Source organism: Rhinoderma darwinii, chromosome 9, assembly GCF_050947455.1.
Source record: "Rhinoderma darwinii isolate aRhiDar2 chromosome 9, aRhiDar2.hap1, whole genome shotgun sequence".
In the NCBI taxonomy this organism is placed as follows: Eukaryota; Metazoa; Chordata; class Amphibia; order Anura; family Rhinodermatidae; genus Rhinoderma; species Rhinoderma darwinii.
The window spans coordinates 100,303,269-100,318,028 of record NC_134695.1 but is presented as its reverse complement, the minus strand read 5'-3'; the positions used below and the strand labels follow the sequence as shown (position 1 = coordinate 100,318,028).

Genomic DNA, 14,760 nt, shown 5'->3' with positions numbered 1-14,760 from the left:
ATCCAACCAAGACCAATAACTAGTCCAGATCCATGGCCTCCTATTAGGACGGTGTATCCGCATTATAGGACGTTCTTCCGTGTCCTGTTCAATAATGATTTCACAATTCCATTTTTATTTATATTTTAGAAGAATTGAATATTTTGTATTCAGAATTTATATGCAAAAAGTAATTATACGTTACCAGCCGCGGTTAAAGGGGATTTCCAGTCTTAGCAAGTGATCGTATCCCTAGAATATGCCATATCTTGCTGATCGGTGGGGACCCACACCGAGGGCTATAAAAAAAAGTGGCCTTCGCGTCACTCGTGTCCAGTAGCTGTGCCAATACGGCAACTCAGTTGCGCTACTTTTGCACGGTACCGGTACGGGGGTAGTGAAGTCTGACACCAACCACTGGGACCCCCAGCGATTGCTAGAATGAAAGGGGCTGCGCCGCTCTGTAGGGAGCATTGTGGTTCCTTCCGAATTATTTCCTTCACAGCGTCACTCCCATCCTGGCACTGTATAGGGACGGCATTCATTTGAATGGGGCCGAGTTGCTGTCCTCTGCATAGTGCTTGGACGGGAGGGGTGCTGTTCAGACAAAAAGCTGAAGGGCCTCAGCCCCTTCATCCTCGTGATAAGCGGCCCCTCACCAATGACATATACTGATATGCGACCCCTTTAATATTGTAGTCTGGTATTGAAAGCCCCTTTGTATATGTTAAACTGATAGATCTAACACGAAGGCTATTGCTCTCTGGTATCATGTTTTTTGCACTTTCCTATAGCCTTGGAAGAAATTCCTTAACTTGAATGTCACATTGTAACTTCCACCATCTAAATCATGTATCAGATCAGACAATATCACGAATTGTATTTTTTTTAAACTTTTCTCTCTGGCCTTCAATTCTTAACGGATAAATAAATCACAAAACACATTTTTTACGTTTTTTTCTTTTTACTGCGTTTTTTTCCCCTTCTCGGACGCCATATTTCTATAGGTCAGAGGTGATAAAACAAATTGCAAATAATGCTACAGACTCTTTTAGAAGATGTTTTATATTATTCCATTATATGTTTTATACAGCATGTCTGATTTTATGTAGGTTTTATATATTTTACGCAATTTTTTTTTTTTTTACGTTGGTTGTCTTTTCCCAAATCTTCCTGTCAGATGACACCCACTTGCAGACACTATTAATATGTGATCGGTATTTCTGTTTCATAAAGGATTACACCCATCTTATAAAGGGATAACCCTCACTTTATGATCAGTGAGGGTCCGATCTCTGGGACCCCCACCAATCCGGAAAATGAAGAGGCTGCAGCGATACTTTAGCGATGTGACCAGTTTTAGGCTTTTCCTGCACAGCGGCGCTCCAAGCTGTGTAAGGAACCCGGCCGTCCCAAATGATATAACAGAAAATGTGATTCATCAGAGCAGGGCTGCTCCTTCTTCCATTGCTCCATGGTCCTGTTCTGATTTTCATGCGCTCATTGTAGGCCCTTTCGGCTGTATCAGCGGTCAGCATGGGCACTCTGAACGGTCTGCGGCTACTCATCCATATACAGAACACTATGATGCTCTGTTTGTTCGGACTCCTTTCTATCATAGCCAGCAGTGACTGTTTCAGAAATTAGCGCTACAGTATCTCTTCTGTGGGATCGGACCAGACGGTCTAGCCTTGCCTCCCCATGCGCATCAATGAGCCTTGGCTGCCATGACCCTGTTTCCGCTTTACCAGTTCTCCTTCCTTGGACCACTTTTGGTAGGTACTAACCACTACATACCGGGAACACCCCACAAGACCTGCAATTTGGAAATACTCTGACCCAGTCGTCCAGTTCGGCTCTTGTCAAAGTCGCACTTACACTTGCCCAAATTTTTCTTCTTTCAACACATCAATTTCAAGAACGGACTGTTCACTCGCTGCCTAATATATCCCCCCCCCCCTTGTCATGCGCCATTGTAACGAGATAATCCATGTTGTTCACTTCGCGTCAGTGGTTTTAATGTTATGGCTGATCGGTAGATATGTTCCTTGTAGTAAAGTGAACTTCACTTGAACCACTGAAATTGTATAAAGTGACAAAGATTGGTAACTACAGTGTTAAAATATAACAATCAGTGAAAAGAACAAGAAAAAAAAACAATACTATAAAAGGTGTAGAGTGGGCAGCAACTTGTACCTCTCTGATCATTCTACGTATCTATATACAGATAGATAGATGGATAGATGGATAGATAGATAGATAGATAGATAGATAGATAGATAGATAGATAGATAGATAGATAGATAGATAGATAGATAGATAGATAGATAGATAGATAGATAGATAGATAGATAGATAGATAGATAGATAGATAGATAGATAGATAGATAGATAGAGATAGATAGATATGAGATAGATAGATAGATAGATAGATAGATAGATAGATAGATAGATAGATAGATAGATAGATAGATAGATAGATAGATAGATAGATAGATAGATAGATCTATCTATCTATAGATATACATATATATAGATATAGATATACATATATATAGATATATACACATATATACACATACACATATATATTTCTGAAAAGAACATTTGACATAAGCAAACACTACTATTTAAAATTCAGATCAGCACGTCTCTGTCTCATCCCCAACAAACCCCTTTGACAAAAGCCATCCAATGTCTGCCAAGTATATCGAGTCCAGCTGAGGACAAATTTCAAGATGAACCTAAAATCAATTTACCATCAAATTTTCATGCCTCTCCAAGACTATCCGTGGCATTTTAATTACAAGCACTGCAGGCGGGGGGTGCTACAGATATTGACACTTAGCTTCTACAATAAACTTTATTGGCAACCTCTGTCTGAGAGCAGGACTCATGTGGAATAACAAGAGGAGCACAGGGAGGTACAGAGAGAGGGAACCGGTACGTTGAGTGCGTCTCGTCACGTGAAGGCCAAGTGACATAAACCAATGTTATTACAGTCTGGGATTCTTCATAGCTAGAGCACGAGGTGGGCTTCTAGGAGAAGGGTTGTTTAGCAATAGACATATGTGGTCATCATGGCATTAAAGTGTTGTGCCCCTTCATTTTTGATCGCCTTTGCTCGGCTCTCCCCGGTAAGGCGAGCGGTGTAGAGGCTCAATACCAAGCCTATGAGCCTGTGCACCGCTCGGTTGGCTTTCCAAAGAAAACGGATCAGAGCCGATCAGAAACGAACAATCTGAGCACTTCTGCCGCTTCGGTTTAGCGATCGTTGGGGGGGGTCTCAGCGCTCGGACTCCCACTGATCAAAACTTATGACATGTCAAAGGTCTCACGAAAGTTTAGTTACCCTTAAAGATCCACGGACTATCTGTGTTTCTGTGCAGGTGGAGACCCCTTACAGGGCCTGAGGTGCATGTGCAGAAGACAACGCCGTGGACCACACAGTCACGTGAACCTATTATGCGATCACCAAGGGTCCAATGTAATCTTGACACACTACAAACGTTGTGAAAATCTCCACGGGGACATTTTTAAATATACAGTAATCTAGATTAGTAAATACTTTTTTACTGTCCTGGATAAGAAGGGGCATGACAAGGGGTAGGCTAGATAGGCAACTGCCTGGGGCACCACTTATTTGGTGGTGCAAAAAGAAATTCCCTGTTTTTACATTTCTTTGTACATTCAATTGAAGTGGCTGAAAACGATGTAGGGGCCAGAGTCCTAGGTGGTCTTCCATTGAGGGAGTTGGAGAGCACTAATGTCGCTCGTCACATAAATAACAGGTAGGGCGTTCCAGGATTGAAAAGAGCACATGTGCAAAGTAGGGGAAGAAAATGGGGAGTATTATAAATAAGATCACTGATGGGTTAATATAAGGGAAGTAGCGAGCCGGGGAGCCCCTTCTATGATACCGATATAGCCTAATTCGGCACATGGATAGGGGTTATCCTAATGGGACACCCACTTTAAGATGTCCCTGCTTTCAAATCAATAAAGGACTCCATTAACCAGTTTTGCTCCTCCGTGGTACTGACGTGTCTTTCTTCTTGCTTTACCCTTATCAGCGCTTATCATAATCTGCTTAGTACAGGGACTTTTTTTTTGAGAGGCATTTGCACATGATGGGAATATCTTGCACTCAAACTGCAAGCTAGTTCAATATAAACAAGTCACATTTCCCAGCTATTACCATTAATACAGTTGTTTCTGCAATGCTGAACTTTCCTGTGATTGTTACATCACAGCCAGAAGCACTAAACATAAATCTACCCCAAAAAAAAAAAGGACTAAAGTCCTAAACCAGCTGCGTATAAAAACAAAGGCCTCCGGAGAGGAGGACCGGGGGTGGGGGGCACCAGCACAGCCCCTGTAAGCAGCTTCTGGTGTATTTTATATTTATCCGTGTCAGCTAGAGATGGTGCCACTGTCGTCTTAATGGTCCTTGGCAGAAGACCCTTATAACTTTCGCTGCCATTTTTTTTTTTGTTATCCAAAGATGTTGGCAGGGAAGTTCTGCAGATGCAGTGGATTGCCAGGCCAACAATATGATAAGTGCTTTGTCACCGGTACCTTTTGCTTTGGCCCCACAGTGACACGCCGAGCCTCCGCAGATCCGGGTGAGCATATGGAATCAAAGATATGGCGCCACCAAGACCAAAATCCGGGTTACAAATAGGGAAACCGGTGCACAGCAAAAATCCTTGAATCCGGCATCTCGTAATCCAGGACGCCTAATAATCTGGCACTTGTTTCCAGCATAGAATTGCAATACTGAACGGAGTGAAACAATGAGGCCCCCAGCGGCTGTCAGGGCACGATGGGAGTTGTAGCTGGTGCCCCACAGGTTACAGACCCTTAGCCCTCTCATACACGGCCGAGTGCCACTTGGGCCGTTCTTCGCAGCATCCGAGTGGCACCCAATAGTTTTTACGGACCCATTCACTTTAAGTGGGTGAATCGGTCATGAAAACGGATCCGACTCCCCGATCCGTGAAAAGACTGAGCATGTCCTATCTTTCCACGGATCATGGATGGATCATGCGCGGCACACACGGTCGTGTGCATTAGGGCTTAAGATATAGTATCAGTATCTGAAAGGTGTCCTGCACCTGTGTCAGCAGGATGTGATCAGGAGCAGTTTTTAGCCTCTGGATGCAAACAAGAATGAACCTATTCAGAGACAGCAAGTAGAGATCTTGAAAATGGTGAGAAACTAAAACGCAAAGTATATTAGAAAGTTGCAGAATATGATACAATGAATAAGCTTTAGGTACAAAAAACTGGAAGCCCCCTTTAAAAAGTAGAATATCAGCTATAAGACCTCATAGAACTGAACGCCTCGTTCTTGATTTTCTACATGCAGAGAATCATCAAAGACGTCCGTCAGCGTTACACCGCTCTGTCTTTGCTCTGGAAATGTGACATTGCCTCTAACCCTATGAAGAGCTCAACACCAACGTAATTAGCATCCAGCATTTATAATACGGGCAGGGGGAGGGGCACCAGCAAAGGGATGCGTTACAGAAATCATCTCTTACTAACTAGACTTAAGAGAAGAAAACAATGTCGGGATCTCTAGTGTGAGGATGTTAGCATGTAAGTTTAAAGAGTTCCTCTCATGTGTTTTAATAAATTTGGAAGCACTATTTCTTAAAACTGTGCAGTTCCTCTGTTATTCCTCCTGGAAATTACCATTCCCTTTGTCAATGGGGTGTGTCTATATTGATAGACACGGTCCATCCACTCAGTGATAACAGTATCAGACTGTGTAGGGACACACCCTATTGACAAGAGGAATGGTCAATTTTATTCATACATTTCCAGGAGGAGTAACAGAGGAAATGTAAGTATTTACTAAAACAGACATGTTAGGAGAGAAGACAAGCCCTCATTAACCGACACAAAGCTTAACGAATGCGTAGTAACAAGTGCCCTACGTCCCTCACTACTGCGCACACAAAACTCCCAGCCACAGCTGAACACTGATCAGTATGAAAGCCATCACAAGGCCCGTAGGGAGTCACCCAGCTTTCCCTATACCCTGATTGCCACATAAACTTGTATTGTTATGCTGCACTACAGTTCTGACACTACCTCATGAACCAGGAGGCTCAGTATGAACAAACTTATAATCTTATCCTCTAAGTGGGTGCAATTTTGGGGTGTACACAAAATAAACAGAGTAAACATAATTGCCAGCAGTCAGTTTGCATGTGCGGCTGCAATCTATTTCTAGGATACCATGTTCTGGATACCGCCTGCGCCGAGCCCAGCAAACCAGGAGCCAGGATTTGCAGCTGCCGGCAATATGTGAATGGCGCCTGGATGAGGGGGTCGTGGGTGGAGGCAGCAATAGCCTCAGGAAGTTATGTGAAGGCAACATGCACAAGACCGTAGTTCTAATTCGTAATTACGGCTAATTTGCGGACCCATTCGTTTCTATTGGCCACGGACACCTTTCCGTATATTTACGGATGCGAGTCCGTGCCGTAGAAATGATCAGCAAAATATAGAACATGTCCCATCCTTGTCCGCAATCGCGGCACGGACTCGCCCATGGAAGTCTATGGGCGATTGCGGACGGCTACGGATGTGTATCCATAGCTGTCCGTAATTGCGGAAGCGTTGATATGCGATGGCAGAGGATTCACCATGGAGACCTTTTCAAGGGGTAGGCACATGTTGGTGACAATATTTGTAGCCTCCTTTTTTTTTTCTTGCGGATCTGTAAATACGGATGCACTGCGGACCGTATTTGCGGACAGCGTGCAAGATATGCGGATGACTTGCCGATGACTGCGGATCCGTATTTGCGGACAGTAAAAACCCTGAGGGGGTCTGTCCGATTGTGAACAACCCCTTTAAGAAGCATTGCAGCGGACACCTCCTTAGGTCTAGTGATATCACACGCGGCACAAATAAGAGATCGACTGCTAATAGCAGAGGTATTGAAACAGGATTCTGTTCACTTTCAGCTAATCCCAAATGGAACGTTGTTTCACGAGAGTAACTTCATAAGGTGTCTCCCCTGAGGTTAATATCGTTGGACTCCATAATTAAGTTGGGCACGCTTAATGGAATCTCTCTCAGAAGGTTTTTGGCAGCAGTCACGAGCGGCGCTCTCATTGTTTTCTCGTTTCGCTTTACTGTGCGTGCGCGGATGTGGAGCCGGAGAATCCATTTTGCAAACAGTAATGTGTAAACGGAGGCCCGATCCATCAAGGGCGGCCTCGCTGATTGAGTAATCTTTTCAATTAAGTGTAAGTATCTCCAAATAAGATTTGCAAACAAGAGAAAGGAGTTTGATCAGCGTTTAAGTGCAATGACACCGAGAGATATTCCGAGGACCCCGGAGCAAATCTCTCTGTTCGCTACTTCTGCCGCTCGCTTCATCTCCTTAAATCCCCGGCAATAACATTAGATCGTTAGCTCAACTGACCTTGAAGACAGTGAGAGATATGAAGGAACGTTGCAATTATTAGCGCCGCAAACGTGGCCTCTTTCAGAGTTTAAATCAGTATTAAACAGATGCAGCAGAGCAGAATATGTCGTCTGGTATGTTGTGTTCAGATATAGCAGAGCGGTGTATGTCTTTTGGCATGTTGTGCTGTGATGTATAAGATGTAGTAGAGCGGAGTTGGTCATTGGGCATGCTTTGGTGTTCTATAACAATACGTTTCATTACACAGACGGAATTTAACTCCGTAGTACGCAGATGTAGCAGAGCTGAGTTTGTTATTGTGCATGTTGCGCAATAATATTATAATATAGGTTTAATTACATACGCAGGTAAATTAGGGATGAGTTCCATTTATTGCATAAGGTCACAATGTATTATCAGTGGTTTACCAGAGGACTGCACGGATATCTACTAAACTCTGTGAGCAAAAGAAAAAACACAAAAAGTCCCCTGGACTAAAGCTTTATTTTAGATGAGAACATAATTCTACATGTTAAACGAGATATAGTTAAGTGCAGTGTCTCTGCTATTCCCCACCCCCAACGCAGCTGAATGAAGTGGGCAGGCGCTGGGCAATGGCATCGCCAGCCTATACCGGACTGTCCCATAAAGGGGACTATAAGGCATCACAGTCACTGACATTTTTTTATTTGAACAAAACTCTTTTTGGGTTCACATTAAATGACATACTCAGCTCTACCACAGCGTAGTTTCAGGAATACGCCTCAGCTCTGCTACATCTGCATATAACAACGATATATATTAATGAGCACTAGTGAGCAATATACAGCATTTATATTTGTGGTGAAATGAAAAAACCGTATCTTGAAGTGGACAAGAAATGAAACACAGTTTGTCGTCCACAGAGTGCCCCCGTATAAAATGCGTCGTCCACAGAGTGCCCCCATATAAGATGCTTCGTCCACAGAGTGCCCCCGTATAAAATGCGTCGTCCACAGAGTGCCCCCATATAAGATGCTTCATCCAGAGTGCCCCCGTATAAAATGCTTCATTCAGAGTGCCCCCATATAAAATGCTTCATCCAGAGTGCCCCCGTATAAAATGCTTCATTCAGAGTGCCCCCATATAAAATGCTTCATCCAGAGTGCCCCCGTATAAAATGCTTTGTCCACAGAGTGCCCCCGTATAAAATGCTTTGTCCACAGAGTGCCCCCATATAAAATGCTTCATCCAGAGTGCCCCCGTATAAAATGCTTCATCCAGAGTGCCCCCGTATAAAATGTTTTGTCCACAGTGTGCCCCCGTATAAAATGCTTCATCCAGAGTGCCCCCGTATAAAATGTTTTGTCCACAGTGTGCCCCCGTATAAAATGCTTCATTCACAGAGTGCCCCCATATAAAATGCTTCGTCCACAGAGTGCCCTCATATAAAATGCTTTGTCCACAGAGTGCCCCCATATAAAATGCTTCATCCAGAGTGCCCCCGTATAAAATGCTTCATCCAGAGTGCCCCCGTATAAAATGTTTTGTCCACAGTGTGCCCCCGTATAAAATGCTTCATTCACAGAGTGCCCCCATATAAAATGCTTTGTCCACAGAGTGCCCCCATATAAAATGCTTCATTCACAGAGTGCCCCCATATAAAATGCTCCATCCACACAGTGCCCCCATATAAAATGCTTCATCCACAGAGTGCCCCCATATAGATATATGCCTCTACAGTGTCCGCATAGACCGTGCTTTCCCCGTATAGGGCCCCCATATAGAATGCAATGTTTCTTCCACAGAGTGCCCACATACACAGTGCTTCTTCCATAAAGAGCCCCGTATACAGTTTGTCCACAGAGTGCCCCCGTACACAGTGCTCTATCCTGAAAGTGCCTCATTCAAAGTGCCCCCATACATGGTGCCACATTCACAGAGCGCCCCCATACATAACACCCCATCTACAATGTCCCCATACACACTGCCAAGAAGTTACAGAAATAAAATGTCAGAAAGAGACATGTGAGCGGACAGACATCAGCACCCTTTGGCCTCCGCCCTTCTCTGCTCTTCTGGTTGTTTGGGAGGTCTGTGCCCTTGTGCCCTGTACTCGGGTACCAGCAGAGGTGTCACTTGTTTATCATTCATAGACAGTTGCAAAAAAAAAAAAAAAACTTTCTGGGTCACGAATTTAACTAAACAATATGTAAAGATAAAGAACGCTACTACAGTTGAGTCACTAAGGAGGCAGCATGACTGACGCACTTTATAGCGCTGACGACCTAGGTTTCTGCTATAACATCAGTGGTAACGCTGCATTACATTCCCCAAGTCTAAGCATTCCCACACACCAATAAAAGACCCTGCCAGTGATACAGCTTCATGCCATCAAAGAACTTTATTGTGGACAACCAACCTATACCGCTCCCTGGTGGTGGAAATGGGGAATTACATCAGAAAGATACATATATAGTAAATAGATCTAATAGAAAAAAATATTTTATAATTAAGGCAACACAGGCGAACTAAAGGAAATATATTTATTGAACATTTCCTGAATCCCGATCATATTCCCTGGTAAAGAAAATTGTGCTAACAACGCTGCGCGGATCAGCAGACATTACCAAGAAAATATCACTTTGTGAGTGGAGGAGAAACACGGCATCAAAAGTTAAATTAGAATACTTTTTTTTTTTAATTATTATAGTAGTGTAAATAAATATGTGCCCCCTTTCCTGCTCCCAATATTTGCTCACAATCATTTGTGATTGTTGGTGGACACGGTCCTCATTGTAACCTCATGGCAAGGTGCCATGCATGGCGAGACTTAGATTCTAAGCAATATCACGGACGTATAAAATTATAGGAAGCATTTCATGGCAGCAGTTATTAAAGGGGTTGTCCAGGATTAGAACACAAGGGTCTGCTTTTTTTTTTTACCCTGAAATAGCGCCACTCTTGTCTAAGGGCTGTGTCTGGTATTGCAGATAATCCTCTGCCACCACAGGGTGAATAATGTATTGCACAGTCCCTATAGAAATGAATGGGCTGCCCATGTAATGTATGGACAACCCCTGTGACGAAGAACTAGCCCATGCCGTACGTAAATGGCGTACATTGTGTGGCTAGAAAAAACCTTTTTACTCCCACGTGAAGATTCATTCACTGAACAATTAGGCCTCATGCACACGACCGTAAGGGTTTTTACAGTCCACAGATATGGATGCACATCCGTATCCGTAGACTACTATGGGCGAGTTCATACCGCAATTGCGGACAAGAATAGGACATGTTCTATATTTTTCAGATCATTTATACGGCCTGGACACACATCCGTAAATATATGGAAAGGCGTCTGTGGCCAATAGAAATGAATGGGTCCGCAATTTCATTCGTAATTACGGGTGAAATCTACGGTCGTGTGCATGGGGTCCTACAGAAGTGTTCTCATGACAACACTTCATGTCATATGTTCTGGCTTTTCAGCTAGCATAGGGACAATGTGTCTTTACCACATCAATATTCACTGTGGTGGTTCAAGGTTCCTAGTATGTGAGGCACTGCATGTGAAATGTGATTTGGACCCACACGATGTGACCATGATAGCGCTGAACTGTCAGAGTACAGAATAGAAGTGTTGTCGTGGGGACACTGGGGCAGATGAAATGCAGGCTCGAAGTTTTAATCAATGAGATGTCTAAGAAAAGAGCTGCAAAATAATTGTGGAATTGTACAAGACCAGGAGGCCGAGCGGAGATAGGAATTTTTCTTGGTTAAAGAACAAAGTTAAAGGGGTATTCCCGTCTTATAAAGAGCAGACATATCGCTAGGATGTGCCATCACTTTATGATCGGTGGGGGTCCGACCTCCGGGACTGATCCTGAAAGTGAAGGGGCCGCATCACTGAGTGCCCTTTTAAGTTTCCCTGCAGTGGCTCCCACAGTTAAAGGGACGGTGGGAGTCCCAGAGGTGGGACCCTAATGATCATAAAATGACGGTGTATCGCTAGGATATAAGAAATAACATGGGTTAACCCTTTGAAGTACCTTTCACTTATAAGTACAATTTATATACATATCTATGAGAATCTGACAATCCGGAATATTTAATAATCTAGGACCCATTATAAAGGGATTTTACTGTAAACCCTGTCAAATACCTTTACTCCGGCATCGATGGGATTAGTGCTGGTCAAATATTCTGGACTATCGAACGGCCATAGAAAAGTATATAAATCTCACATGTAAGGCTAGAAAAACTTCCGTGAGAAACCCCAAAATAAAACCTTAACAAATTCTGCTGCTATAATTTAATTTTTAATCAAAGAAAGTTCTCTTCTCAGTCTTCTGTTTCTGGTCCCGTAGAGATTCACATTATATTGCAGTTTTCTGATGGATTATCATACTCTCTGGATTATCGGATGCCAGATTAAAGGAATTTCATTATTAACTTTCTTTCCATAAACAGTACTCTACTGGGGTATGAGATGCAATACCAGGGACAACCCATAAAAAAGCGTGGCGCTATTTTGAAATTGAAATAAAAAAACTTTTTTTCTAATCCTAAACATCCCCTTTAATTCTCATTTCTCCACTGTGAAGAATTCAGTGTCGACTGCTCGCCCTTGCAGTAGCTCTAGTGTAGCACTGTAGTTCACTCCAGCAGTAACACTGGCGAGGCCCTGAGCTAAGAATGTATTATGAGTCCTCGGAAGTTCATAAGAAAACAAATTGTTCCTAGAAATTCAATTTACCGGACGACTTAAAAACACGACTCTGTGATATTAAAATGATTATTTGTCTCCATATCTCGGCCGTAAGAGCCGTCCCCGCTGACTCTGCCTCGTTACTTAGTAATCGTGAACTTTAATAAACTTGTAAACCCATAATTAAACAGTGTAAATAATTTATCTGCTTAATCCTCCTGGCCGCCCCTCCCCAGCCCTCTGCTTGGGAAGGCAAAGACATCCACGCTGACAATATGAATAACACGGAGGGGCTAGGTGCGGCGTGGAGTGCTTGCCGGCATCGGAATTGGCTCTCAATAATGCATAAAGGCTGCTTAGCGGAGCCCGAAACAAAAGCGCTATCACAACAATCTGCTCCTTTCATGTGCGGCCAGGATTTAGAGGGACGGTGATGCTCCGAATCAAAAGCACAATCACTCATTTGTGAACAGATGTCCCTCACACGGCAGGCAGCGCTTTTTGAAAGCCAACCAGAACAAACGCGCCGCTGTGAGACAAGTCCCCCTACCCATTAAATAAAGAACACAGTATATATTAATTTAGCAGGTTGTTGAGTAATGTTTCAAAGCCCAAATAATGATGTTTAGAAATTGCGCAGAGAAATAAAACGGTGTTCTAGCAATGTGTGTGTGGAGCGGGGCGAGCAATTAGCCGGTTTTAGGCGCAGCGCGGTTTCCCGTAAAAATTTCATCTTGGTACTGGAGGGCGTAATAATAAAATAACTGCTCCCATTCTTTCAGTGCATTGAGGGGATGTGGGGGAGATAACGGAACAGTTAAACGTGACTGTAATTTATTATAGGAGGATAAATCACTGCAAGAGATGCCTGTGAATTTCTTGAAGTTTCCCAAAATAAATTCTAGGGAACTTAAAGCGGTGGTCACGCCTTCGTAATCAAATGTTTGTTTGTTTTTTTTGTCCCAATTCATCTAAAACAAAAAAACAAAGCATCTTTGCCTTAGGTTTTAATGAAAAATTACCTGTCGCTCTGTTCTTACAGCTCCTATGCAGATCTATGTGTCTCCATGGTAACAGACAACACACAAACACAGTGTAGGCTGATTTTGCAATCATATCACCTTCTGTTGGGCCTCGCCTTCTTGCTAAAATACATTTCGGTAAGTTAACTAAACGTAGAGGACAGATGGAAGAAAGTATTTTTGCAGGATCAGACTACAAGTAGTTTGTTTGTTGTCTGTTACCATGGAGACACATAGGAGCTGTAAAAACCAAACAATGGGACAATTAATTAATTCCTACTGAAAAGTTGCTTCATTTTTTTAAAATTTTAGATGAAGTTTTTGTGCTGGAAATTGCCTCTCTCGATGATCAGTTGCTGGATCATAGGAATTTTACTGTATTCCTGCACACATTGTTTGTAAACTTTGCAAAACCGTCTGTTCAAAATGAATTCCCATTTTTTCCCAGCATTTCCATTTTGCCGGATCATTTGGGGCTAGTAGCCTGATTGAATGCAGCTAATAAGTCTAACTGTGAAGATTAATCAATTTGCAAATACATCATTGAGAGTAATAGATCAGGTAAGGAGTATCTGCTATCCTAAACTTGTTAAAGAGAACATCGACCACATTGAGCAGAGACTCCTGAATTAATAGCTCACCCCTGGGAATCGGGCTCCGTGCATAATAAGCTGAGAAGAAGGAACGGCAGCTGTTGGTCTAGCAGGTAAATGTGTTGTAGTCACAATTCAGGTCTTTAAAAAAAAAAAAAAAAGTTTTGAGGAAACAAAAATATCCACCGCTTATTAATAGAACTCATATTAATACATAGACTTTGCTGGAGTTCTTTGTCCCCTTTAATTACAAGTCAAGAATAAGCCTAAAATTAATCATTAAAAAAACAAAACAATGTTCTAGGTGTCCTACCTGGAAGCATTATTCATCTTGATCCTCCTTGTTCATGACTAAAATGCCAGAACTACAGTGAGGACTGACACTTTAACAAGCAGTACCGGCCGTCATTGAGGGTATGTTCACACGCAGTAGAAAAATACGTCTGAAATTCCGGAGCTGTTTTCGCCTGAAAACAGCTCCTGATTTTCAGACGTTTTTGTAACTACTCGCGTTTTTCGCTGCGTTTTTCACGGACGTTATTGGAGCTGTTTTTCAATGGAGTCAATGAAAAATGGCTCCAAAAACGTCCCAAGAAGTGTCCTGCCCTTCTTTGACGTGGGCGTCTTTTTACGCGCCGTCTTTTGACAGCAAAGCGTAAAATGACACCTCGTGGGAACAGAACATTGTAAAACCCATTGAAAGCAATGGGCAGATGTTTGTAGGCGTAATGGAGCCGTTTTGTCAGGCGTAATTCGAGGCGTAAAACGCCTGAATTACGTCTGAGAACAGTGTGTGTGAACATACCCTAATGGTTGTCACCCAGCATTTGTTACACATGAAGGAGATCAAGTATGTTTATTTGCCAGAATTGCCAAATTGCATGGATGCTTCCTGTCATTAAAGAGTGACTGGCTGCCATAGTCACGTGGGGAGGGATGACCCATCATCACGGTGATGGCAACAGAAAGTAATAGGGATTACCAAAGACCAGATTGTATGAGAAAGGAGACAAATTTTTTATTTATTTTTTTTTCTCATTTTCAGGG

At 42.9% G+C, this 14,760-nt stretch overlaps 1 protein-coding gene across 3 annotated transcripts in view; it reads right to left on the bottom strand.

Moving 5' to 3' along the window:
• Nucleotides 1-14,760, bottom strand: part of WWOX (WW domain containing oxidoreductase) — a 736,214-nt gene that overhangs the window by 485,105 nt on the left and 236,349 nt on the right. Inside the window, exon 10 of one of the 3 annotated variants that reach the window (XM_075838647.1) lies at nucleotides 13,780-13,854. The exons of the other annotated variants lie outside the window; for them this stretch is intronic. Within the exon in view, the coding sequence (XP_075694762.1) occupies nucleotides 13,849-13,854 (6 nt within the window). The 3' untranslated portion in view covers nucleotides 13,780-13,848. Of the gene's footprint in view, nucleotides 1-13,779; nucleotides 13,855-14,760 lie in introns of those variants that run through there. 3 annotated transcript variants of the gene reach the window in all.